At 40.3% G+C, this 26018-nt stretch overlaps 1 protein-coding gene across 1 annotated transcript in view; it reads right to left on the bottom strand.

Annotated features, from left to right (window-relative positions):
- SNTB2 (syntrophin beta 2) overlaps nt 1-26018 on the bottom strand; it is a 70200-nt gene that overhangs the window by 33612 nt on the left and 10570 nt on the right. Inside the window, exons 2-3 of the mRNA XM_045293919.1 lie at nt 17510-17723; nt 6437-6647 (exon numbers count right to left, since the gene is read on the bottom strand). Coding sequence (XP_045149854.1) covers nt 6437-6647; nt 17510-17723 — 425 coding nt within the window. The remainder of the gene's footprint in view (nt 1-6436; nt 6648-17509; nt 17724-26018) is intronic.

Here is a 26018-nt window from a genome sequence, read left to right as displayed (position 1 = left end):
TCTCATAGTGGGGCTGGCCATACAGTCTTCTCTGTGGATTGGCTGCTCTGAGCAGGAATATCGTCCTCAAGGCTTGGTGGGCAAGGATGTGCTCCACTCTCTCTTCCTCCCTCTTCATTTGCTCCCTTGTGCTCTGATCAGACATGTCCCTCTCCTGGAGCTGCAGATTCAGTGTTGTCCTATGAAACAAATTCTTCTGGGGGGAGGGGCAGGTGTCCACGTAGTTGGGATTGGGGCCGGCCCCTCAGATCTCTCCACGGCAACTTTGGTGTTAATGGACAATCAGCAGACTTTTCCTTGATAGCCTCTTTGTTTTGTTTTTTGTTGTTTTAAAACAGCTGCCATCGGGGAAAAATGAAACCCAACTTAGTCATCCTTTCTGTCTATTTGCCTTATCTAAGATGAGCGTTTGTTTTCACAGGAGTCGAAATGCTGCCTGCTAAATAAAGTGTGTGTGCTTGGTTGTGGTATTAGGATAGGCAGCCCTGGGCTCTACTACTGAGGCTAGAGGAAAAAGAGATATTAATGTTAGAGTTTGTGTTTTAAGAAATATAGCTGTCGACAAAAGCCTTTTCCAAATATTGTTTTGGAGAGAAGGAAGGAAACACGCTCCAAGAATTGATGGAATATCAATTGAAATGTGTCAACAAAATGATGAAGCACTTAGTCACTCTGCAGCACAAGACCTCTTTAAAAAAAAAAAAGACCTCTTTAAAGCGTCGAAGAGCAAGAAATCACTTTGAGGCCTAAGGTGCATCTGATTCAAACCATGTTTTCTTCAATCGCCTCATATGCATATGAAAGTTGGATAATGAAGATCAGAGAAGAATTGGTGTCTCTGAATTACGGTGTTGGAGAAGACTATTGAATATACCACACACTGCCAGAGCAAAGAGATCTGTCCCAGAAGAAGTGCATCCAGAATGTTCCTTAGAAGGGAAGACAGTGAGACCTGGTCTCATTTATTTTGGACATGCTACCAGGAGAGATCAGTCCCTGGAAAAGACATCATGCTTTGTAGAGTGCAAGGGCAGCGGGGAAAAGGGGAAGACACTAGGTGGGATGGATTGACACAGTTGCTATAACAATGAGCTCAAACCTAACAATTGTGAGGATGGCGCACGACTGGGTAGTTTCATTCTGATGAATCAGGACTGACAAGATGGCATGTAACAACAATAAAGAAAACTGGACAGAAAAGATGACAAAATATTTAACAACTGTTATGTATTCCCTTGAGGCCTTAACCCTGTAAATCTTTTGAAAGGCAACGTACTTCTGGTATTTATTTAATAACCAAGAAAGAAAATAGCAGGAATCAAAGAAACCATTCCACAAATGCTGATTTAATGTCTATGTTCGGACTTTGGGTCTTTACACAACTTGGGAACCATCAGGGATAAAGCAGGAAGGGGTGAAATAAAACATCTCTTGGGCTCTCAGGGCTTTCTGCTCAACACCCAAATGCTTCAAAACATGAATCTAGAAATAATGTGTGTGTCCCCATTTGGAGACTCAGAGAACATTCCTTTTAGAAACATAACCAAAGGTGATCTATCAATCATATGAAAACTAGTATCATTAAAGGAGAAACATTTCTATGCAGACAATTTAATAAGCAGCTACTTCTGTAATATGTTATCCAATTTAAGCAAAATCAATTTATGACAACATAAAATAACAAAAAGATAAATTGAGGAGAGATCATTTAGTGGTAAATGAATTATCCTTCCTTAAATTTAATATGCCTCAAATGTCAAACACTTCATAGTGTAACTGGAATAGTTTCATTTTGCAAGCTCTTTAGGGAATGTTACCTCTGGTTACGTGATCCCAAATTTTCTTGGTTGTTTTCATATTCACAGAATGAAACAATCTCAGGAGTTAGAAAGGGCTTTGGTGCTTGTCTAGTCCAACTTTCATCAGCTACAAAAGCTCATTCTGTAACACCCCAGGAAACAGTATCAAGCCTTGTTTGAACATTTTTTAACACTGAGATCTGACTTGGGGAACCCAAACTACTACTTCAAAAAGTGAAAATAAAAGAAACCATACTTTGGTGTGATTTTAAAAGAGGTTCCAATTTCTCCGCTTGCTATTCTGTCCCAACCTTGACCTCCTGGTCTTGGACAGTACCTTCTAAGTAGTAATCTGTTTCACTCTTTCATTGTCTGCTGCTGCTGTAGTAATGGTTTATAAAGTCCTGTGGATGCTGAATTAGTGAAGACAGAACCGATGCTCCCTGGGAAACTCACGACTGGATTCTGCAAACCTCGGCTGAATGCTTATCAAGTAATCAGTACACAATCTTGCTTTACATATGTTTCTGTTCCAAGACACATTATGTAATAAATATTTTTGATTTGTTAACAATTCAACTCAGGGCCAAGAGTTCTGTAACTCTTAAATCATGCCTGAACCTAGCATGTGTTTTCTCTTTAAGGCACCTCCCTGCCTCCTTGTGCTGAGGTCCCCAGCTAGCACCTCTGCACCATGGTTGGGGCCCAAGTTAAACTGGAAAATCACTTCATAAAGCACAAAAATGTAACACATGTGATACTCAGTAGACCAGTAAAAGACACTGCTTACAGGATGAGCACTGCAACAAGACGGCAGTGTCATCTTGTTCTACAGCTGGGAATCTCAGGGAAAAAAGTTGTAACTGCTCTGTCCATGGCTATGAATGAGCACCAAATACACATGCATTTTTGAAAGTAGACAAATTTGCAAATAGGAAATCCATGGATAAAGAGGAATGATTGGGCAAAGGGAAAAACAAACAAAACAACTCACTACTGAGCACCTACTTATTAACAGTAACAGGCCAAGTTGCCTGAAGGCAATAAGGATTTGGGGAAAATAGTCTCTAACACAAATAGTTTTCTGACACAAGCGTAAATAAAACCATAAAAGGAAGATCGTGATAAACTAGTGACTTTATTTTTCTCCTTCTTCCTTTCTTTACGTATCCCAGCTCAAATCAAGTTCATGTGAAGTGTGGCAACTGTCATACATTGCTGGTGAGTATAAGAAAATATTCCTCAGGGGGGAGGGAAGGGGTATATTCCTCTGAATCATAACTGTGTACACTCTTTTCTTTTCTTTTACAACTCTATGTGTACACTCTTTGTGGTAGTTTTAAAATATGTCCACACTCTTCTCCTCAAAAGGTGGAATTTAAATTTCTTCTCCTTGGATATATCCTGGACTTACTGACTTGCTTTTAATGAAAAGAAGAAAGCAGCTATGATGGTGTTTGTCTTCTAAGAGCTGGTCATAAAAGGTCCTGTAGCTTTCTTCTTGTTTTCTCACTAGATCACGCATGGGGACAATCAGCTGTCATGTCAGGAAGACACGTAGGCAGCCCTGTGGCAAGGCATGTATGATGAGGGACTGAGGCCTCCATGAACAGCCAAGTGAATCTTTGTGCAAGTAGATCCACCAACCCTGGTCAAGCCCCTGCTTCACTAGCTCTTTGTCTGAAAGACAGACTGAAACTCATGGGAGAATTGGGGCTGGAACCTCCTAGCTTAGCTGCTACTAGACTCTCAGAAGAGAAAAGCTGTGTGAGATGAAAGTTTGTAGTTTTATGCCACTCATTCTAGTTCATACAGCAGCTTGTGATGGTGACCCAGCACTTCTGGGAATTTATCCAACAGGCAGAGAAACAGCCTTTACTCTATAAACACTTCACTATTCAAACTCAAGATCTGATGTACAGTTTTGGAATGAATCCCTTACAAACCAACGTTTTACTGCTCACTATCAGAAGACTCTCAAGGACCCAGTGCATTCAGGTAAAATGGGTTTCCTGGGTGTCTGCTGGAGCTAAGGGGTCCAGGGAGCACAGGTGACAGAACAAGCTCTAAGTCTAGTCATCTCCGTTCGCAACTGGAAAGCAGTTGAACAACAACATTGCAGGGAGCGATTATTAACTAGAACCATATAATGGAATAGAGTCCATACTCTTTAAAAAATAAAAAAGAATTAAGTAGTCTTCTGTACTGATTTGGAAAGATCTTCAGATGTACAGTTTAATGGAGAAGAGGAGGGCAACGTATAGAATAGCATATATTGTATACGATCTTAAAAAATAAACATTGATATTTGCATAAAGAAATGTTCAGAGGAGTCTGCACAAAAAATAAAACTGGCCATCTGCCTGGGAGAAAGATGCATTAACTTTTTACTTTGACTTTTGAGCCAACTGAATATGCTACAATGTAGTCACAAGGATTTCTAACACTGCCAAGGCACAGAAGAACAGTTGACCCTCAACCCAGTTTTCTGACTAGCATGCAGTAACATATGCATGATGATAAGCACAGATAAAAACGGTAAAGTTTCCAAGTTAGAATGAAGTTGTCATCAGTTTCTTCTCTGCATATTCTAGTTATGGTTCAGGGTTAAAAATGTGGTACTAGCTGTGTTCGTTACTTGAGAAGTTCAAAAAATTTCAGAGCTGGAGGAAAAAAGAGGACTAGTGAATTCCAACACTGGCCCCACAGCTCAAGCACCTGGGGAACTACCAAAGTAAATGATCAGGTCCTACCATAAAACCAAACCAGACTGTCATCGCGTCAATTCAACTCATAGCGACCCTACGGACAGGGTAGAACTGCCCCTCTTGGTTTCTGAGACTGTAACTCTTTATGGGAATAGAAAACATCTTCCCACTGAGCAGCTGGTGGTTTCAAACTGCTGACCTTGCAGTTAGCAGTCCAATGCGTAAACCCTAAGTCACTAGAGCTCATCCCAACCATAGACCTACCAAATGAACACTTGGCGGGAGTGAGGGGAGTTGAGGGCCAATGCTGGGAAATTATTTCACACACAACAAAAACAAAAAGGAAAGAATAAAATTCTCCCTGGATTGATTTTGACACTTGGGAGTCCAGTGATGTAGTCCAATCTCTGGACCTTTGCAGCTACACAAAGGTTCAACTAGGATTCAAAGAGATGTTAAACTTTCTCAAAGTTCTAAAGCAGCATTTTTCAAAAAAGAGCCAGTGTTTCAGCATTCATGAATCCCCAGTCCTACCTTCTTCTCTCAACTCCCTCTGGGAAGGACCCAAAAGGAAAGCAGAAAGAAATGCTCTAATTCCACATGTCACTTTTGGTCTCCCTTCTGACTCTAGATGTTTCCTTACTCCTCACCTAATTCACACGCAGGTCTTCCTGTTTCTTTAGCCCTTGAGCTAAGGAGGGGAACTGGACACCTGCCCGGTGGCACGGCCAATACTTTGTAGGCTTAATGTGTCCTAGAGCTGCCTCTGGAAATTTTCCTGATAGTTGAGAGCAGAGACTGACAAGCTAGGGCACTTGGGCCAAATCTGGCCTATCATCTTTAGTCCTAAGTAAAATTTTATTGGGACACAGCCAGGACTACTCATTTTCATATTGTCAACAGCTTTTTGCTTGCTCTAGCGACAGAGTCGAGGAACTGAAATTATCTGGTCCCTTAGAGAAAACATTTGCCAATTGCTGATCTAAAATGATTACCATTACCTCCTTTTCATTAAGGGAAGGAACCCTGGTGGTACTGCATGATATGCACTGGACTGCTGACCATAGGAGTTCGTCTCAGAAACCATATGGGCACTTCTACTCTGTCCTACAGGGTCACTGTAAGTCAGAATGGACTCGACAGCAGTGAGAGAGAAAGATATACAGCCTCAGAAACCCTAGAGGGTCGCTCTGGGCTGGAATCAACTCAAGGGAAGTTGGGTAGGTAGGTGGACTTCCTCCAGGGAAGAAATCGTAATGAGAACCTTTTTTCACTTATACTGTGATGGTGATTAAACTCACTGTCATCGAAGTCAATTCCAACTCATTGCTGCCCTATAGCTCAAGGTAGTACTGCCCCTGAGGGCTTCTGGAAACTCTAATTCTTTACAGGAGTAGAAAGCTCAACTTTCTCACCAGGAACAGCTGGTGGTTTCAAACTGCTAATTCAAAGGTGTACAGCCTAATGCATAACCACCATACCACTAGGGCTCCCTGGTGGCACAGTGGTTACCCATTGGGCTGTGATCCTCAAAGTAGGCAGTCTGAAACCACCAGCTGCTCCTCAGAAGAAAGACTGCTCCTGTTAAGACACACAGTCTCAGAAACCCAAAGGGACAGTTCTACCCTGCCCTATAGGGTCATTATGAGTTGGTATCAACTTGATCGCAGTGAAATCATTTTTCTTTTGTTTGATGGTGATTACCATAGAGAGTCAATCTTCTGCTGGAAAGGATAACTAGCAAGAAGTAGCTAAAAGAAAGGCAGGGAGAAAAGCAAGCGAAACAAGAAACATAAACAAACGTAATTACCTACAGATTAGATAACTAGGCCCTAACTGCAAGATAAAACACTACAGAAATATGAAACGGGAAATCTACCTGGATCTGAATGGGGACCAGGCAAGAGCCAGGCCTGCCTCCCAGCCTACCTGTTCTGCCAGCCAGGCAATGTGCTTGACTTCCTTACTGCCTCCTGCTGTACTGGTGGCACCAAGCATGGCATTGAGTTCAGCCAACACCTGTGGGAGGAGAGCCATTATGTTGGTGTGGATAGCTACGAACCAGGAGTGGGCTGTGGCCGTATCTTTGCACCGGAGGATCAAGGTGTTCCTGCTGTCAGGAGAATGCAGCTCTATCAATCTGTGTGGAAAAAGAAAGAAAGAAAGAAAAAAAAAAAGGTGAGCTAGATCAGAAGTTATCCAACTTGCCTGGGTTTCTACTTACACTACTCCAATTCCTCTTGACTTTTTACATTCCTAGAATAGAGGTACTTCCTCTCAGTTCCCTAGAGTTCATTTCCAAAGAAAACCACGTGTGTGAAGATAATCACCAGAAAGACTAAATGCTGGGTCTGCTGTGTCAATGTCATGACCTGTTTGTTGTTCAGTCTCGAGTAGAACATTTCATCTTGCTATCAAAACAGAACACAGACATGTGGAACCTTATAGACAAATTGTGAAGAATTGATATGTTAAAAATTCTTTATTTAAATAATGCATAGATTTGGGGCCATGCTGCCAGCATATTCAAGACTACAGTAGAACGCACAGGGGGCAAAGTTCCGGAAACCTCTTAACCATAACCAAACAACTTGAGGGGATAAATTGCTGGGCCCGGGGGCTCAGGATTATAGTCTCAGGGTATACCGAGGTCAATTGTGTGTGTAACATAGTTCACAAAAAACAATGTTCTTTCTTTGGTGAGTAGTGACTAGAGTCTTCAAAGCTTGTAAGCAGACATCTAAGGTCCAACTATTGATTTCTCCCTGTCTGGAGGAAAGCAGAGGGAAGAAAATTGAAAGACACATGGACACAAATGAGTCCAATGGGCTAATGGACCACACAAACATCAGTCTCTACCTGAGAGCCTGGAAGCAGATGGGCTAGATGGTGCCGCCAACTGCTCTGAAAGGACCACATTAAAAGATTCCAGAATAGAGTAGGAGAGAAATGTGGAAGAAAACTCAAAAGTCAAAGAACCAGCCAACCAAAACAAAACAAAACAAAACACCAGGCTTACTGGTCAGACAGAGCAAGAGGCCCTGAGACTATGGCCCTTAGTCACCCTTCAGGCATGGAATGCAACTTATCCCCACGGCTCAATTGCCAAATAACACAGGCTTATAAAGGGAACAAAAACAGGAGTGAGGGACACACTCTTTGGAATAATCACCTCCTTGAGATCAAGAGGCAGTAGCATCTGCCCAAGGCCAAAATTCAGAAGGCCTCCCGAGTTAGGAAAGCAGAGGAATAGAAAACCCAGGAACGCAGGAGGAATAGAAAGGGGAACTACAGGGAGGAAGGAGAAGGGCTGTTACACTGATTATCATCAAGGACAAGAAACACGTGTGAGGGATGGTCTGGAAAACGACTTGCTCTTTAAACTGGTAAAGAGGCTTCTTCAGATTAAAATAAAACAAACCACTACTGCCAAATAATGAACTGATATTTCCACTGTGCGAAGAAAACAGAGACCTGTATAAGGATTTACTCTTTATAAAAACATTGTTGAACACCTACTATATGCCAGGTTTTGTGGTGGGGAGTGGGGAAAAAAGGCATAGCCTCTACCAGTACTGAGTTTATGGTCTAATCAGGGCTAACCAAAAAAACTGGACAGTTAATAAACACACAATTCCAAGTTACAAAAATGTGTGAAGGGCTATGATGCCTACTATGAAGTGCTTGCCTGAAAAATCAGAAAAGGAGGCAGTGTTTTCACAGGATCTAGCATCCGGTTTGATAGAGACGAAACCCGCTGTCACCAAGTTGATTCCAGCTCTTAGGGACCAACGTGGGCAGCACAGAACTGCCTCAGTGGGATTCCAAAGCTCTCTCTCTTTATTTTTATGGGACCAGACTGCCCCATATTTCTCACACAGAAATGCCGGGGGGTTCAAACTGCTAACCACCCTTGGTGAGAAGCCCAGCGCCTTAACCAGAGCACCATCAAGGTTCCTGGTTTTGAAGAATCTAGTATTTCAAATCTTCAAATATAAGTCCAATCAAGCTTTCCGAGCTGCTGGGGGCACCCTGGATGTGGGATGTACAATTTGTTAGCTGCTGGCCACATACCATTATTGAGTATTGGGGATGTGGGGAATGTAATTTTGCTTAATGTAAATCTAGGCAGTCACAAGTGACTTGTGGCCATCACGGTAGGCAGCACAAATCCAGAGAGCCTTAGAGGTCATACCTCTCAGACTGTGAGGTGCTGAGAAAAAAGGGTTCCACCTTGAAACCTATTTGAAGAGGGCTACACAGTACCCTAAGATCCCCTGGAGGCCACTTCCAACTCGAGAGAGGTTCTGACAAGTCCTGTAGTAAAGAACACAGCTAGACTGTGTCTCATTCAGCAGTCCCTCAATTTGTTTAGGGGATACCTTTTGACACGTAAGAGACCTACGGACTGTTCTTTGTGGAGGAGTACTGATGGAGTCAATCACCACAGTACAGAGTGGGAAACAAGGCCTGGGGAGGTGCCTTCTCCAGAGATGAGGAGTCCCTAGGCCTAAAGGCTCTCTGGAGACAGAAGCAAAGCACAAGGGAGCACAACCTGCTGGGCCCACATACCAAGTTGGGTCTCGGACTGTCACACTACTGTATACATTTACCTACCCTATACACCTACTCAGGCCCTTCCTGGCCCTCCCACTGAACATGAATCAGGGGTGTGAGTAGCCTTGCTATCATGCAGAGTGCATTGGAAAGTGGATTACGACACATGTAGCTAGGTTAAATGTAATACCTTATCATTTGATTTCCCTTTTGACACATTTTACAATTGTTCTAGTTTTTAATGTGTTTTCTTTTCTTTTCGATTGAGGCTTTTCTCTATTTCATTTTGTTACTGTTGTTAGCTTTGTTTGCTTCTTTTTGTTTTTGAATGTTTTTTCATATATGAAATCACTGATGGGTGAGTCTACACAGATAGTAACTGGATTAATGATTTCTTGGGGATATGGCAGAGGAGGTTGAGGAGGAAATGAGAATAACAAAGAATAAAGAAAAAGAAAATAGTCTAAAATTGACTGTGATAATGATTGCACAACTATTCTTAATATGACTGAACTATTAAATTGTATGACATGTGGATCATGTCCCAATAAAACTGCTATTATTATTTATTATTATTATTTTTAAAAGATGAACCTAAGGAGTCCTGGTGGTGCTGCCTAGTGTTAGACTGCTAACTGTAAGGTTGATGGTTCAAAACCACCAGCAGCTCCTTGGGAGAAAGTTGAGGCTGTTGGCTATCATAAAGATAACACAGTATCAGAACCCCTATCGAAGGTTGCTTTGAGTTGGAGAAGGCGCGCAGGTTGGGTTTCTAACTGCACAGTCAGCTGTTTGAATCCACCAGCCATTCCAAAGGAGAAATAAGCAGCTTTATACTTCCACAAAAATGTACAGTTCAGAAACCCATAAGAGCAGCTCTACTCTGTCCTATAGAGTCACTAGGAGTTGGAACTGACTTGATGGCAATGCATCTGGCTTTAGTTTTATCCATTTGTTACAGGAAGACTTAAAATACTCAACACATCCTATAGCAAAACACTGCATGAAAAGATATGGAGAATCATCTCATCATTCTGATGAGTTAATAAGTGTGAGGAACTATTCAAAAAATCATTTAAGTAGCTAAACATTAGAGTGAATTTATTTGATAAGTAGTTATCTACAAAGTATAATACCAGATTAAGTAATGCATAAATAGAGCTAAGGCAAATTATTTTACACTTTAGACTAATCTTAAAGAAAAGGTATTTTCTAGGACTTCCTGGATGAGATGGCAATTGAAGGCACACATCTAGTCTTGTTCCTCCCTGAAGCCCCACTACAACCACAGGCGAAAGGGCTGTCAGGAAGCTGAAGCCTACAAGTTCAGGGAGAAGAATGACTGCCTAACAACTTTGGGAATTGGAAAGCAGAGGATGTGTGTGAGTTTGCTGAACTAAGACCATGGAATCCCTGAGGAGTGAAGAGAACCAAACCCCAGGCAATGCTACGGAAACTCTCAGAGGCTGAGGGACTGAAGGCACCTTGGAAAAGGGGAATAAGGAACAAGGTTATTCCCCATTCCCAGCAGCCAGTGACTTTCCGACCTTCACCTCAGCCAAAGATCCACCCTCAGCTCACGGAACTGGGTGGGAGAGGGCCAACACCAGGCTCCTCATTTTCCTCCAGGGGCTGTTGATTCCACCTGGTGCCTTTGGCACTGCAACCAGCTTAACATCCTTTCCACACATGCTAAAAGTTCAGTCCCAGAACCATGACGAGAAAGTCCCCTCCCTCCTCCCACTGACCTACTTAGCACTAAAGACAGGAATCAGTTTATCCTTCTCTAGGCACACAAACTTCACCTTATGAAGCCTCTCACGGCATACAGCTCCTGGGGCACTCTCACAGGGCTGTCTCCTTCAACACAGCCTAACTCCTGAACGTATTTGTATTAGTAATTCCATGAGAAATATGTCTGTGATAAAATTAGAACGATAAAAGGTGGTGCATATGGAGATCACGAGGCTGAAGAATGATGAAAATAAGCATGAAGTTAGTGTCCAGGCTAGGGCCATTGGTTTTCCACAAGGGAAAATTTGGGTAGTGTTTCTCACAAAGGGATTGTGAAATAAGACATCAACTTAAGTAAGCAGTCACAGAAAATAAACCCCAAAATAGGATTCATGATCTCAGAATCTAGAAGATTGTGCTGTGGTAGAAGTCTCTAAATCTGGTAATGGGTACAGAGTAATTTCTGAAGTCTATGTCTTTTAGAACAGCAACAACAAAAATTATTCTGTTAATAAAAAATAGGGAGGCAGTCTGCTAGTCAGTTTTAGAGCCCATGGGAGAAAGAAGCAGCTACAATATGAAGAACATTGGCCTCTAGTCAAACCACTGAAGCTTCCTGAAAAATAAATATTTTGACCAGATGAATTCGATCAATGGTGAAGTACACATACGCGAGCATAGATTCTCTAATCTAGCCTACTTAACCTTTTTACGTTTTGACATACTTCAGTGATCGCTTAAGTAATAATCATCATATAGTTTTGTCAGAAAGTCAAAATTTCTATTTTACATGGAAACTAGCCAGTGTGAAGATGAACCAGGCCAAAGGAAACTGATTTACATTTCCGGAAAACTGTGCTTAGGAACATCTTGTTCTTGCTAAAGTCTACCCTGCCCACAATGCTGTTTGCTAAGGCCGGGGCTCAGGTTCCCTCCCTGGACTTCATCATTATTTATTTAGCTTTGACTTTCCAGAATGAAACACTTATAACTATCAAAAGCATCTAGTGAGTTTCTGAAAACTCAAGGTTGGGGAAAGGAGTAGATGTCTTCTTTTCTCGACGAAGTTTGGTGCTCAGCACTTTTTCTCAGCTCTAGATGGGGGAGCCAATCAAAGATGTAAAACATGAAAAATAGGACATTTCCTTCTTATGTCAAGTAAGTTTCGGGGTGAGAAAGTGAAGTCTTTCTATTACTCTTGATGAAGGATGACTCACAATAGGGTAATGCTTATATTCTATATCATGAAAGGCCTGGGTTATAGAATAGTAAGCATATGTTAAAACTTATGATTTCTGCATTTCATTGTAAGCAAATATCACATCAAAAGAAAGAAGTATAAAGAAATATTGAACTCATTTATATGGATGCTTAAATATTTGGAGGAAAGTAAACTGATATCTGTACTTCACTTTGAAATGCATCAAAAATAATTAAGATGGATCTTTGATAAATCAGTACAATATACCAATTTCTCACCTATCAACATAGTTAGGTTCCAAACATCAGATTAGGAGAAAATTAGCATTATCTGAAAAAGGAGGATGATCACGAGATCACAAAAGGGAGGATATATAAGTGCCAAATGAAAATATTACAGAATTGCTAGCCCACTGAGAATCATGGCCCAGTCAAGTTAACACTTAACCATCACGGCCAGTTACTCTCACTTCAGACCTTGATGCCTATTACTGCCAGTCCTAGTTGTTAAAACTTTAGAGAGGTGGATCGAGTTTTTGCTACTGTCTAAATGTGAAAGGCCAGAAAATGAGTTGATAAGTGAGGAATTAGGTGTATAGCAAAATGTAGATGTTGAAGGTAAAAGTCTCTGACTTTGCTATACATGCTTAAAATCTTTCATAATAAAATATCAGGGGGGAAAACCATGAATGATGGACCATTGGATGTTTACCTCAAGTTTTGAAAAACCAGATCCAAGAGTATTTTCTAGATTAGAGAACATGTTAAGCTTCTTTCTTTTTTTAAAGCCTATTTCTAGCTCAAAGTTTCTATGTGGAGTACTCTCTCAATGCAAGAATACTTTCTTCTATTAAATTGGCATTCTATGATGCTCACCTTCCCGACACAACCGCTGAAGACAAAGCAGGTGAATAAGCAAATGTGGTGAAGAAAGCTGATGGTGCCCGGCTATCAAAAAATATAGCGTCTGGGGTCTTAAAAGCTTGAAGGTAAACAAGCAGCCATCTAGCTCAGAAGCAACAAAGCCCACATGGAACAACATATCAGCCTGTGTGATCACGAGGTGTAGAATGGATCACTGAAGACAAATGAGTGCATATGCAAACGTGGCAAAGAAAGCCTATGCAACCACGAGGTGTTGAAGGGATCAGGTATAAGGCATCATCAGAACAAAAAAAATCTTACCATAGTGAATGATGGGGGGAGTGCGGAGTGGAGACCCAAAGCCCATTAGAAGGCCACTGGAGATCCCCTTGCAGAGGGGTCTCGGGGAGGAGACAAACCAGTTAGGGTGCGATGTAACAACGATGAAAAATACAACTTTCCTCTAGTTCCTAAATGTTTCCTCCCTGCTCCCACTACCATGACTCGAATTCAACCTTGCAAGTCTGGCTAGACCAGAGAATGTACACTGGTACAGATAGGAACTGAAAATACAGGGAATCCAGGGCGGATAAGCCCTACAGGACCAGTGGTGTGAGTGGCGAAACAGGGAGGGTAGAGGGAGAGTGGATAGGAAAGAGGGAACCAATTACAAGGATCTACATGTGACCTCCTCCCTTGGGGACGGACAACCGAAAAGTCGGTGAAGGGAGACGTCGGGCAGGGCAAGATATGACAAAATAACAATTTATAAATTATCAAGGGCTCATGAGGGAGGGGGGAGCGGGGAGGGAGGGGAAAAATGAGGACCTAATACCGGGGGTTTAGGTGGAGAGGAAATGTTTTGAGAATGATGAGGGCAATGAATGTACAAATGCGCTTTACACAATTGATGTGTGTATGGATTGTGATAAGAGTTGTATGAGCCCCTAATAAAATGATTAAAAAAAAATTTCTATGTGGAATTAGATGTAAGATTTTGGAGAAGAAATATGCTCAGTTACACAAAATTGTAATTTGAGATGTGTCTTGGAGACAGACATGCTAATGAAATACACTTTGCTGTTCCTACTTGCATCACTTTCCCCTCGGTGTAACTGCTGCGGCCAAGCCACCTGTAAGGCCATTTCCTCTGGCGGAGCTGAGCTCTGTGTGAGGACTAAAGAGGGCCAAGTGATTTTGCAAGCATTTAGTCTTTGAAATAGTTCTAAAGGATGCAGCCAGGCTGGCATTATGATGTCTACTTTACAGATAGAGAAAACAGGACAAAGACATTAAGGAGTTTTTTTTACGATCATCAGGGCACTAACAGCACTTATAATAATGATGATATATTGAAAGCCTATTATGCCGATTTTACAATCATTTTCTCACTTAATCCTTGTATAATCTCCCCTCCAATGGAAGAAAACTCAGGTTTATGGAAAACCAATAGCTTGGTCAAAGTTAGAGCCCATCATCCTAACTTTCACTAGTTCTCTCATAACAGAAGTTTGATCAGACAATGGTTTTAAACCAGTTTCTTTCCAAGACACAAAAGGACAGATACATAGTCCCCTGGGTGCACCCTCAGTTATGCATGATCCCTGCCAACTCGTAATTCCACTGCTTCTCTTTTTCTCTAGAAAGCACACTGGAAGACAAGTGAAGTGATATCATCCGAGGAATAACCTTGACTACCTTCTAATGTACAGTTTACAAACAGCAAATCAATTTGAAATGTCAGTATTTCAATGAGGTCTAGACACAAATTTCCCCACACTCGTCTGGATCATCAATGACCTTCCTCTGACATACACTACACGTTGGTCTCATGTACAGGAAAGTTGGGTGGGCCACAACTATCATGGCCCAAACTATCCTCCCCACCTGGCTCTGGAGACTTACTTTAAAGCTGACTACCCACCAGATGTTTTCTGTGTTAAGGTATGTCATAGAGGATCCTGCCCCCAACTTCTAACAATGGCCAAAGTGCTGGCTCTAAAAGACATCTTCTATCTAGATGGTAAAATAGTACAACTTTAAGTAGGTCAAGTTCTGTCACCTTCCTCTTTCCTCAGTTCCCCACTCCCTACAACTCTAGGGGGTTCTACAGAAACCTTTTAAGACTTGGTCCTTTTTCCCAATACCCAACTACATCAGAATTAATGGGGACCTAGTCTCAGAAATGACTTTATAATGAAGAAAGTTAGCCTGAATACTTTCCTCAGCCTGACAGTCAGTTGACAAACTAGGTTATATTTGTTCTTCCATATCACATTGTCTCTCAGTCCTATTTTGTTTTCATTTCCTTCTTTTTGGCACCTCAACCATGCCCCGCTCCCAAACTCACTGCCATCAAGTTGATTCCAGCTCATAACAACTCTATAGGACCAAGTAGAACCACCTCCTGTGAATTTCCAATCTTCACAGGAGTGGAAATCCTCATCTTTCTTACATGTAGTAGCTGCTGGGTTCAAACTGTTGACCTTACGGTTATGCCACCAGAGTTCCTTCCTATGCTCCTTACAAGCTAACTTTTAAAAATATCAACATTCCACAGAACAAAGAGTATATAAATGCAACCCATTTGAAGACAAAATATGTGAATCTGGATTTAAGAGGCAGCGATGGTTTGCTTTACAAACTACATACTTACTTTATGAAAGAATATGGAAATTCACTAAATATAAAGCCACACTGCATTTAGATATGCATGAGTTGGAATGAATTAACCAGGCATCCGTTGATTGGTTGTAGAACATTTCAGAAAGAAATGTATATTTCTAAAATGTCTCATACTTTAAAAAAAAAGCAATCCAAATATATCAGAATATAATTTTATAAAAGAGATAAACAGGTTTCCGTGAAAACTTTTCTAGGCTACTGTTTTTTTGAGCACCCACTATATGTGCTTGAAGTTCTGCAGGAGGAGGCTCCCTCACATGTATGATCTCATTTAGTCTGTGGCACACCACACATTTATTACAGAGTAGGACATGTATTAAGGAGCCCCAGTGGTACAGTGTTGTGCTACTAACCTTAAGGCCAGTGGTTCAAACCCACTATCTGCTCTTTGGGAGAAAGATGAGGCTGTCTGTTTCTGTAAAGATTTACAGCCTCAAAAATGCTATGGGGTAATTCTACTCCTTCCTTAGAGTCACTGAGAGGCATAACTGACTTGATGGAAGGGAGGACGGAGTTGTAACTCATCTATGCCCTTAAATGATTAAGACGGTCCCTCATCTTCTGTACTCTGTCCTATCCAGCAGTGCATAAAAATTAGAGGCAACCTCAAAAGTGTAAGCATCTTATAAAAGGTCTGTTTTCAACCATGCCTTTTAAGCTCTATTTCTTCAGACAAGTTTTTAAACTTTTCCCCACCATCCCTTTCCTAATCTCCAACTATAGGAGCCCTGATGGGGGTGTGGATTACGCAAGGTCAGCAATTTGAAACCGCCAGCCATTCCATGGGACAAAGATGAGGTTTCCTATCCCCGTAAAGATTTATAGTCTAGAGAGTCCGCAGGGCAGGTCTTCACTGTCCCATAGGCTCCATATGAGTTGGGACTGACTCGATAGCAGTGGATTTGGTTTTGGTTTTAGAATCTCCAGCTAACACTAGATCTACCAGGACTATTTCACGGTGTTGGTGAAACGAAGTCATAGAACCCAAACAGTTATATACCTTGAAGAATGTTAGAAATTATCTAATACACACCATCATTTTATAAGTGAAGAAGCTGAGGTCAAGAGATGCTACTAGTCAAGGTCACACTACTGATTCAGTCAGATTTAAAATGTGCATCTTTGACTCTGCTATAAGAAATTTTCAACTAAAGAGATATGTGCATGTATAATAAGTATTTTAACATTTTTTTCCTTTTTAATCATTTTATTAGGGGCTCATGCAACTCTTATTACAATCCATACATACATCATTTGTGTCAAGCACATTTGTACATTCGCTGCCCTCATCATTCTCAAAACATTTGCTCTCCACGTAAGCCCCTGGTATCAGCTCCTCATTTTTCCCCCTCCTTCTCCGCCCCCTTTCCCTCATGAACCCCTGATAATTTAGAAATTATTATTTTGTCATATCTTACACTGTCTGATGTCTTCCTTCACCCAATTTTCTGTTGTCCGACCCCCAGGGAGGAGGTTATATGTAGATCCCTGTAATCGGTTGCCCCTTTCCACCCTATCCTCCCTCTACCCTCCCGTATACTGGTACAGATAGGAAATGGAAACACAGGGAGTATAGGACGGATGATCCCTTCAGGAACAGTGGTGAGAGTGGCGATATTTTAACAATTTTTAATTCAATTATGAAGTAACACATGTTTACAGTAACAATAAAACGAAACAAAAACAACAGAAACCAAACAAAGATACCAAGTGAATAGTAGTAGCACTCTCTTTCTTTCTACCCACAAATCCCATTTCATTCCCACTGTTGTTTCTTCCGTGCCATTTCAAACATTTCTACCCATATATGTGTGTGTATTTAAACATTGAATTCTAAAAATAATCCTTTCCTGTTAGACTGCTATTTCCCTGAACCATTTAGTCATAAGAGTGGCATAATACCACCACAAGCTCTTAAGGTTCAAAGCTGTAAGCCCGATGTTCTCCTTAGGTACAGCTCACCTGTTTTCCAGATCCGGCATGCTTAGGTTTCTAGCAGCAAAGCACATTTTGAGAGGGATGACTTTCCTGTCCTTAGTGCTGTTCTGGTGTTTGGGTGAACCGGAGTCCTCACTGCCACTGAAGTTTGGGGACTGGGGAGCAGCGCCCTCCCATGGCAGATCCGATACTAACGATGGTTTCTTGATAAAGGGCGTCACTTCCCGGATGAACTTGACTATGAACACAAACCAAGGCAAAGGAGGAGGTTAGTATTTTTGCTTTTTCTTTTTAAGGCCCATTGAAAGTATCCTTTAAAACAACAACACATTTTTTTTTACCCTAGTCAATATTGGCAACTTTGGCCATTCAAGGCACAACACCCTTATTTCAAATATTCTCTGCCATTGAGTCAACTCTGACAGATGTTAATAAACAGGTGAATGTATATGAATCAGTCATGATCACCTCTGCCAACTTCAAGAAATTCCATCAGGAATTTACCTCTCTCCCTCTTTCTCAAATTCCAACACGGTAAATCCTTAAGCATAAATTAAATGCATGATGAGCATTTAAACTAAAAAGTTATGATCATTATTAAATAATAGCAGATATAGAATCTCCTATAGCGCTAGAAGCTATAAAAGCTTATGAAACTGACTAACCTATAGGTTATCCAGTCTAAAAGACAAAAAATCAGGACATGCTTTTTTTTAATATGCTTCTTAAAACATAGGTATTCACTATAAAATATTTTGTTGAAATCAAAATGATTAGAAGAGGTGACTTTATTTTTAAGTTATTAAATAAGATCTGCTGAAATTAAACATACAAAAAAATTTATTAAATGCTAATGCCAGCATGCATTTTGATATAGCTTGCATGTAGTTGTGTGTGCCACACACTTACAATGCTTAGTTATATTCCATGTTGTTCTGGGTGGAGGCAGTGAAGGACAGCTGCTTCAGGTCACCAAGGAGGGTTTTTTTTTTTCATCTTAGAAAAATAAGCAGGACACAATCACTATATTCCCTGAGCTGCTGACTCGAGAATTTCAATGCATGCTTCAGCTTTGTGCTTTCAAGAGAGGATTAGATCACAAGAACTTTGGCAGAAATTCCTAGTTTCCAGTCATTGCCAAGAGCAAAGACATGCTTTTGGAACATTTAAGGCAGCGTACACCTATTGGGCTACCAGCTACGGGCAATGAAAGACATCTAAATTGACTACTATTGAATTTATAGAGGTTAGAAAATGATTCTTAATGATCTCCTTATACATTTAATCAGCCATGGTAGCATCACTGAATTGATTCTGCACAAGAATTTTAATAGAAAACCTGGCACACACAACCTATAAACTCCAAACACATGGGCATTGAGCAGATTTCAATGCATAGTGACCCTACAGGGTAGAATAGAACTGCCCCTTTGGGTTACTGCGGCTGTAAATCTTAGGGGTGTATAAAGCCTCACCCTCAGAGGCTGGTGGAGTCGAACTGCTGACCTTGTAGGTAGCAGCCCAATGCAAAACTCACTATGCCACCGAGGCTCCTTGCATACAACCTGTCAGGTGGCCATATTAAAGAAACAGTAAATTTCACTTGAATTGGTCACATTTCTCCTAGTTTCTTCCCAAGCCCATACTTCCATCTAATTAGACCAAGACCCCCAAAATAGCTGGCAATCTGTGGATATGTTTCTAATTTACTTGAGAAAGGTAGGAAGTTAGTAAGTTTTCTGTTTTACTCAAATATTAAGATCCGCCCAGGTGGGTCTCCCACAGAGTCTACCCAGATACCTGGCTGACAACCCAGAGCAGATATATTGCAGAATTATTTAATTTCTCCCAGTAATTAAAGATAATCCTCAAAATATTTAAGCACTAATGTTTGCAGAGTGTTCTGGCTGTTTAGATGCTGAAGTTAATTTTCTTTCTTACATGTACTGATCTTTCTTATTGAAAATATAAGGGGATTCAACCCCATACTCTAAGCATCACTACGGCCTCTTCTCCATTTAGAAGGACAAAAGCATGTATACACACACTGGAGAGATGTCTAAAAGGTTGCTCATAAAAATATCAGTAGTACATATATGTAGGGTTGCAAAAATATAGTTTTGTTTATTTTAAATCATTAAGAGTACATGCCATTTATTTTAAAAAATTTTAACGAGGAAACAAACTTATCTTAAAGTTTTCCTCAAACTTTGAATACGGTACCACCTTAAAACAAAACCTTGTTGAACCTTCAAAAACTTTTGTGCACTGGATAGGATCCAAGATCTGACTGGTGTTTACTGAATTCCACAATCTAATGAATAGGGTTTACAGTGAGGTACTTGAATTTTAACAAAGTACAGAGCTGCCCTGGCTTAGGGCCTTAGCTGCATCGGAGTTTAAAGTGAATACGATGTATGTGGCGTTTACCAGCTTATTCAAAAGATGCTGCCCAGTGCAGGCAATGCCTATTGGCTACAGACACATATTTTGGTAAACTGATCAACCCTTATAAACTCTCATATTCATCATTACTTCCCCTCTATCTCTAACTTACACTCTTCTCTTTTCACTAAGAGCGTAACTGAAATGAAACCGACTAATGTGGGAAGAATGATGATGTTATGCTTTATGGGACCAAGTCTGCTTTCAGGTTATCTTTAGTGGGAAAGATTAGTATTGGCATTCTGATATCACTGCCAAAGTATTCTCCCAAGAGGCTTCTCCTCAACCTCACCATGTCTCTCCCAAGTCAGAAGTCTGATATGATCGCCAAAAACACGTGGGAGGTGCTGCTTTACTTCTACTAAAAATTAGCCTTTTACATTCCCAACTGGCTGGCGTCTTTTAGGCCAAGTTTCCTAGTTGCTTGGGGATGGAGTGGGTGGTTCACTTCTGAGTAACTAGCCACTGAAAATCTTATGAACAGCAGAGGAACATTGTGGGATATAGTGCTAGAAGACGAGTCTTTCAGGCTGGAAGTCATTCAAAATCTGACCAGGAAAGAACTGTTCAAAGTAGAGTTGGCTATAAAGACACAGATAGCATGAAGCTTTCAGGACCTAAGTTTGATGGTGAGACATGACTGTAAAAGAGAAGTCACAGCTAACTCTGGCTGCAGCAATGAGCTGAAATATATCAACTGTGAGGATGGCTCAGGGCAGGATAATGTTTCATCCTGTTGTACATGGGGTTACCATGAATTGGAATCAACTTGATGGTTCCGGACACCACCACGACATGTGCTGCTAACTGCTTCAGGCACTTAAGACTAGTACTTCAGTGAATAAGACACTAAATAATAAAAAATGTAATCAATCGGTAAATTAAATTCTATTGTTACGTGCTAATGAGTCAATTCTGACTTGGTGACACTATAGGACAGGGAACAGCCCCTGAACTGTGATCTAATTACTGGAGCAGATCATCAAGTATGGAGCTGTTCAAAACACTGATCTTTTTGGTTAGTGCATGAGTGCTTAACTACTGTACCATCAGGGCTTTAATAAATGAGCACTTATATGCACATTTACACCTTTTCAAGAATGTTTTTAGCAGCGCTCTTCAAAATAGCCAAAATCTCAAAACAGCCCAAATGTCCTTCAGTGGTTGAATAAATAAACAAACAAACCATGATGCATCCATATAACAGAATACTACGCAGCAATAAAAAGGAATGAACTACTGACATACTCAGCAACTTGGATGAATGTCAAGGGCATATGGACTAAGAAGGTTACATACGCATGAATTTTTGGAAAACAAAACAAGCCATGGTTACATACTATATATATATATGAGTCCATTTATATGGCATTCTTGAGAAGGCAATACTACACAGAAAAGATTGTTATATGGAAATATAACATAATTGGAGATTTACTTTATTAAAAATCCAAAATATAACAGTCCACTCCCTTACAGTAAAAATTCCTTTTAAGCTTAATCAGTAGGGATGTTCCAACTTGGGAAGGAGGTCAATAAGGTAAGATAAGTAGTCAGACATGAAACATCACCCCAATTTGGATAAACTAAGACACACGAAGTTTCAGTGACTGGTGATCCAATGGCTCCTGGAGAAATGCAGATATAGACAATTTCCTAATGATCATTTTAGAACCTGCCTGCTTGGAGTGTCAAGTGCCTCTTGTGACATTGTAAAAAACCTGTTTCTTGTATATTAACTTGAGGGCTCAGAACTAAACTCTGAAACACTTCAGAGGAGAAACCTGGCTGTATTCCTTCTTCAAGAGCTTGTAGGAATAAACTTAGAATTTCTCAAATCAACTTCTTCTCTGGTTTTGGCTACCTGTGGTGACAGGCTCTCCAGGACCCTTGCAGTCCTACCGAAAGATCAGTGGTGGCCTGGTGTTGGGGGCTGAGGGGCGCATGATTATAAGGGGTTAGTACAACCCCTTATAGCATTTTTAGAGTCAAGGAACTGTTCTGAATCTTGTGATGATGGTTATGGAGATTTCCACATGCGTTAAAGTTCACAGAACCATGTATCATAAAGGGAAGAAAAGTCAACTATATGAATACTAATTTTTAAAAATAAATTATGTCATGGAAAATAGAAAGGCAGTAGGGGAAAGGGAGTGCCTGCCGTCAGGGGCTCAGTTAGCAAGGCTACCTAAGGTGGCTACAATAAGCCTCATTAAGAAGACATGTGAAAACAATAATAAAATTTAAAAATCTAAAAACAAAAAAGAAGACATGTGAACTCAAAGACTCACAGGACTGGGGGTAGGAGGGCGGGCAGGGGCAGGTGGACTAGCTAGAGAATAGTGTGAGCAAGGAAGGTGCATAGAAATGGAGCCCAGAAGTAATGGCGGACCAGATTGTGTCGGGCCAGAGGGTCATGGCAAGGACACTGAGTGGGCAGCCATTGGGTGGCTTTCAGCTGAGGAGTAAGTGATCTGGCTTGTATTTTAACAGCATCACTCTGGCTGCTGTGTTGAAAATATGGAGGAGGGAAACATCAGAAAGATCAGTGGGAGCATGATGTAATCTCTTTAAAAACCAACTGTAAAAGGTGAAAGATGGCATACAAGCCAACCTGATCTTCATCCCCTCCCTCAACAAAAGCAGGATGTTATTTTTTCCCTTAAAAGCAGGAAATCCACCAAGCCTCTTTATACTTTTTTTGCCCCCCTCCCTGAAGAGTTGAGAGGAGTGATTTGGAATGCATTAAGGAGCAGAACATCAAAACACACATTTGAGTTACAATTCCTGGGATTTGCTGTGGCAGCATTTCCAATAATTCCCCCTTGTTGCCTTATTACTCAGCTCTGCAAAATTCGCTTTTCTTCTTGCCAGGCAGTAAGGGGGGGAAGTGTCCTCAACAAGGGAGCTAAACCCTTTGTCAGGAGCAATGCAACCACTTCTAAGATGGATTTCAGTGTTTTCTGATTTAAAAAAGAACAAGTGTGGCTTTCGGAAAATCCACTGACCTTGAGCTGATGGCAACTTGGAGAGAACTGCCTACTAGCAGAACTGCCTGATTATGGGGGCAAGCTGTCTCATCTTTTTCATGCAGGAGAGTGGCTGGTGAACGGGAACTGCTGACCTTGTGGTAAGCAGCCGACCCAAAGCGCCACCGAGGCTCCCCGGGTTCAGTTCATTGCCCATCTAACTTCTCCATTTCAACCCCAAACCCCGACCAAATCAACAAAAGCTGGAGAAATATCTTTTCTGAGGGTCTCATATTACTACTGGGCAGTCGACTGGAGACATTTCCTTTTAAACCTCTGAGTTGTGGACTAAGTCCAAATAAACCCCAAATCAGGTACCTTTGGAACTTGTCCACAGTAGTGAAAATGTCAGAATTAAGAAATTACGGCCTTTTATAGTGAATTCACACACACACTGGCAAAATATGGTATTTTGCTAGGTCTCAATCAAATTCTAACTTGGATATCTATTACTTATATACAAAAGTATTAGCTTTCACACTTTTACATATACACAAGCCCGGCCCACTAAGCTAGACTGAAATAATTTGGGGCTTTGGTCTGCTGACTATTTAATTCCTCCTTGGGATGACTACTAATCTTCTTATATGGTAAACTAGTGTGGGTCATATCATATATAAATATTTCTTCAGATAAATTTTAGACAACATTTTTGTTTGGAAATTTTCCTTAAACTCTAATAGAATATGCAAACCTTTCAGAGTTTTATTTTTTTAAAAAATCCTACACAACCTTCTGAACATTTTGGGTTTGCATTTTAAGATTAAAAAAATCATTTTATTGGTGGTTCATACGTTTATCATAATCCATACATACATCCATTGTGTCAAGCACATTTGCACATTTGTTGCCATCATCATTCTCAAAACATCTACTTTCCACTTGAGCCCCTTTAAGATGTTTTTGTAAGGAAGACAGCCAATAACAAACGTCCCTGGAAAGGGATATATAGTTAAGTATGTTCATTTAAAGTTCTGTATATAATTAACCCCAAACTGGGAGGTACCACACCTGATTAGATAGTCCAAGTTACCTATTTTTCAATGTTCTTTGAGTTGAGATGTATTTCCTCTGTCACCGCTCTGTTCTGGTGAATCAGGAAATGAGGAGTACAAATAGTTGTTCTATTTCCAGGTGCCAATGACAGGGACCTCTATGTTTTACAGAAACATATTTTTATGTTTACGTTTTTTAAGGACATGTTCTTGAGTAAATAATAGAATTCCTTTTTAAATACGTGCAACCGAATTGAAAAGTGAATTAGGAAAGTAATTTTAGAAACCATCAGTTAACAACGGGGAAGGTCCCTCCTTCAGTAAATAGTTAAGGATGTTCGCTGATGCAAAATTAAGTCTCAACCTCTAACTCATCAAACTCTGAAAGTAATAACCCTAATACTAACTTTATGGAATAAAATTTAGTAAGAAACTAGAAGCAAATTGGTCAATTGGGCCTGGGATATATAAAGCATTAAACATAAATTATCTACAGAATAGGATGATTTTGTAACACTGAAGACTACCTGGAGACAGCAATTAAATTTATCTCTAGAAATCTACACAGCAGACTACTTGTACTTTGCCTCCCTTTTCATACACCAAAAAGTAAATAAAAATTTGACAGCACATCCACTATTATCATTGTCATAGGAAGTTTCTATTTTGCCTGTCTTCCCACTGGAGCAATGGTACTCTTGAAGGGATTGAAAACTCAAATCAAAGTAACTAAACAATTGTCACTGAGTTGATTCTGGCTCATGGTAATCCTTTGTGCATCTGCTCCCCAAGGTTCCTACCACTGTGATTTTTAAGAAACAGATCACCAGGCCTTTCTTCTGAGGCACCTATGGATGAATATGCATAGTCAAAAAAGGTTAGTAGGCAAGCACATAATTGTTTGTACCACCCAGGGCATCTGATTAAAAATAAAGATAACATTAAAGTCAGTGATAATTCCAACCCATTACTTCAACAGTATTTTGATGTCTTAACACTATCTAGTGATCGATCTATGCTCCTTTCACTTTGTTCTTACTCACCCTTCAGCACTGGGGTGCAGTCTGTGTATTTAAAATCCTAAATACATTTTCATGTTTTTCTAGTGCACACACAATCTTTCTATGAACTTGCTTGACGTTATGCTTGCTTCTAACTTTACAGAGCAAAGTACCCAACACCACATGATATCACTCTAATAATATGCACATTTTTGTTGTAGCACAAACACATTGTCTATATTTGGTAGAAAATTGACATGCAGGGACCACATAAAAATGCACAGTAAAAAATGGCTACACACACCAGAAAAGCTCGGTCAGGAACGCAGATACATTTTTACAGCTCTAGTTTCCCTTTCCTCATGTAACTGACAGAAATATGCCTAGCATTCATAATATAATCCAGTGAAAAATGGCTCCTAATTTTTACAAATACTTTAATAAAAATTCCTCATTCATTAGTATACGATCTTTCTCTCTGGATACTGTATGTGAGCATAGTAATTCCGCAAGTGTTAATTCTTCAAATTTGCTATTAACGCAAATTTGCCATTAGAACAAATGCCTTTTTAAAAACTATTTATCAATTTCAACACGTAGCTAAGGATGAACAGTTTGCTCTTGTGAGACAAAAATGTAATCTTAACCCGAGGAGAAAACACTGGATTAAAATAATCTTCAGGATGTAAAGCAAGCCCTCGCCTCACAGACAAATGTACACATGTTTACTGATTTCTGGCATAAGGGAAGCAAAACAAATGTTTTAACCTAAAAATGTAACATTTCCACATCAAAGAACCTTTTACTAGGTACAAAGCATCACAGGATATTTAAAATGTTTGCCATGTAGACGTCCTCAAGTTGTTCAGTTGAAGAGGAAAATATGTTCCCAAAGAAAGACGCCCATTACTAAAGGTCAAATTACAGCAGGGCAAACCTACAGCAAGCTACAATAATAAATGATGTTAAAAAAAGCATAAGCAAAGAATCTTACCAGCTATCACTGAATATAACAATGGAAAGTGGAAATAATTTAAGAATACTTTTAAAATTGTTAATTAAA

This window comes from Echinops telfairi, unplaced genomic scaffold, assembly GCF_000313985.2.
Source record: "Echinops telfairi isolate 266 unplaced genomic scaffold, ASM31398v2 ScPeMD7_2291;HRSCAF=2852, whole genome shotgun sequence".
NCBI classification, from domain to species: Eukaryota; Metazoa; Chordata; class Mammalia; order Afrosoricida; family Tenrecidae; genus Echinops; species Echinops telfairi.
This window is presented reverse-complemented; position numbering and strand designations above follow the sequence as displayed.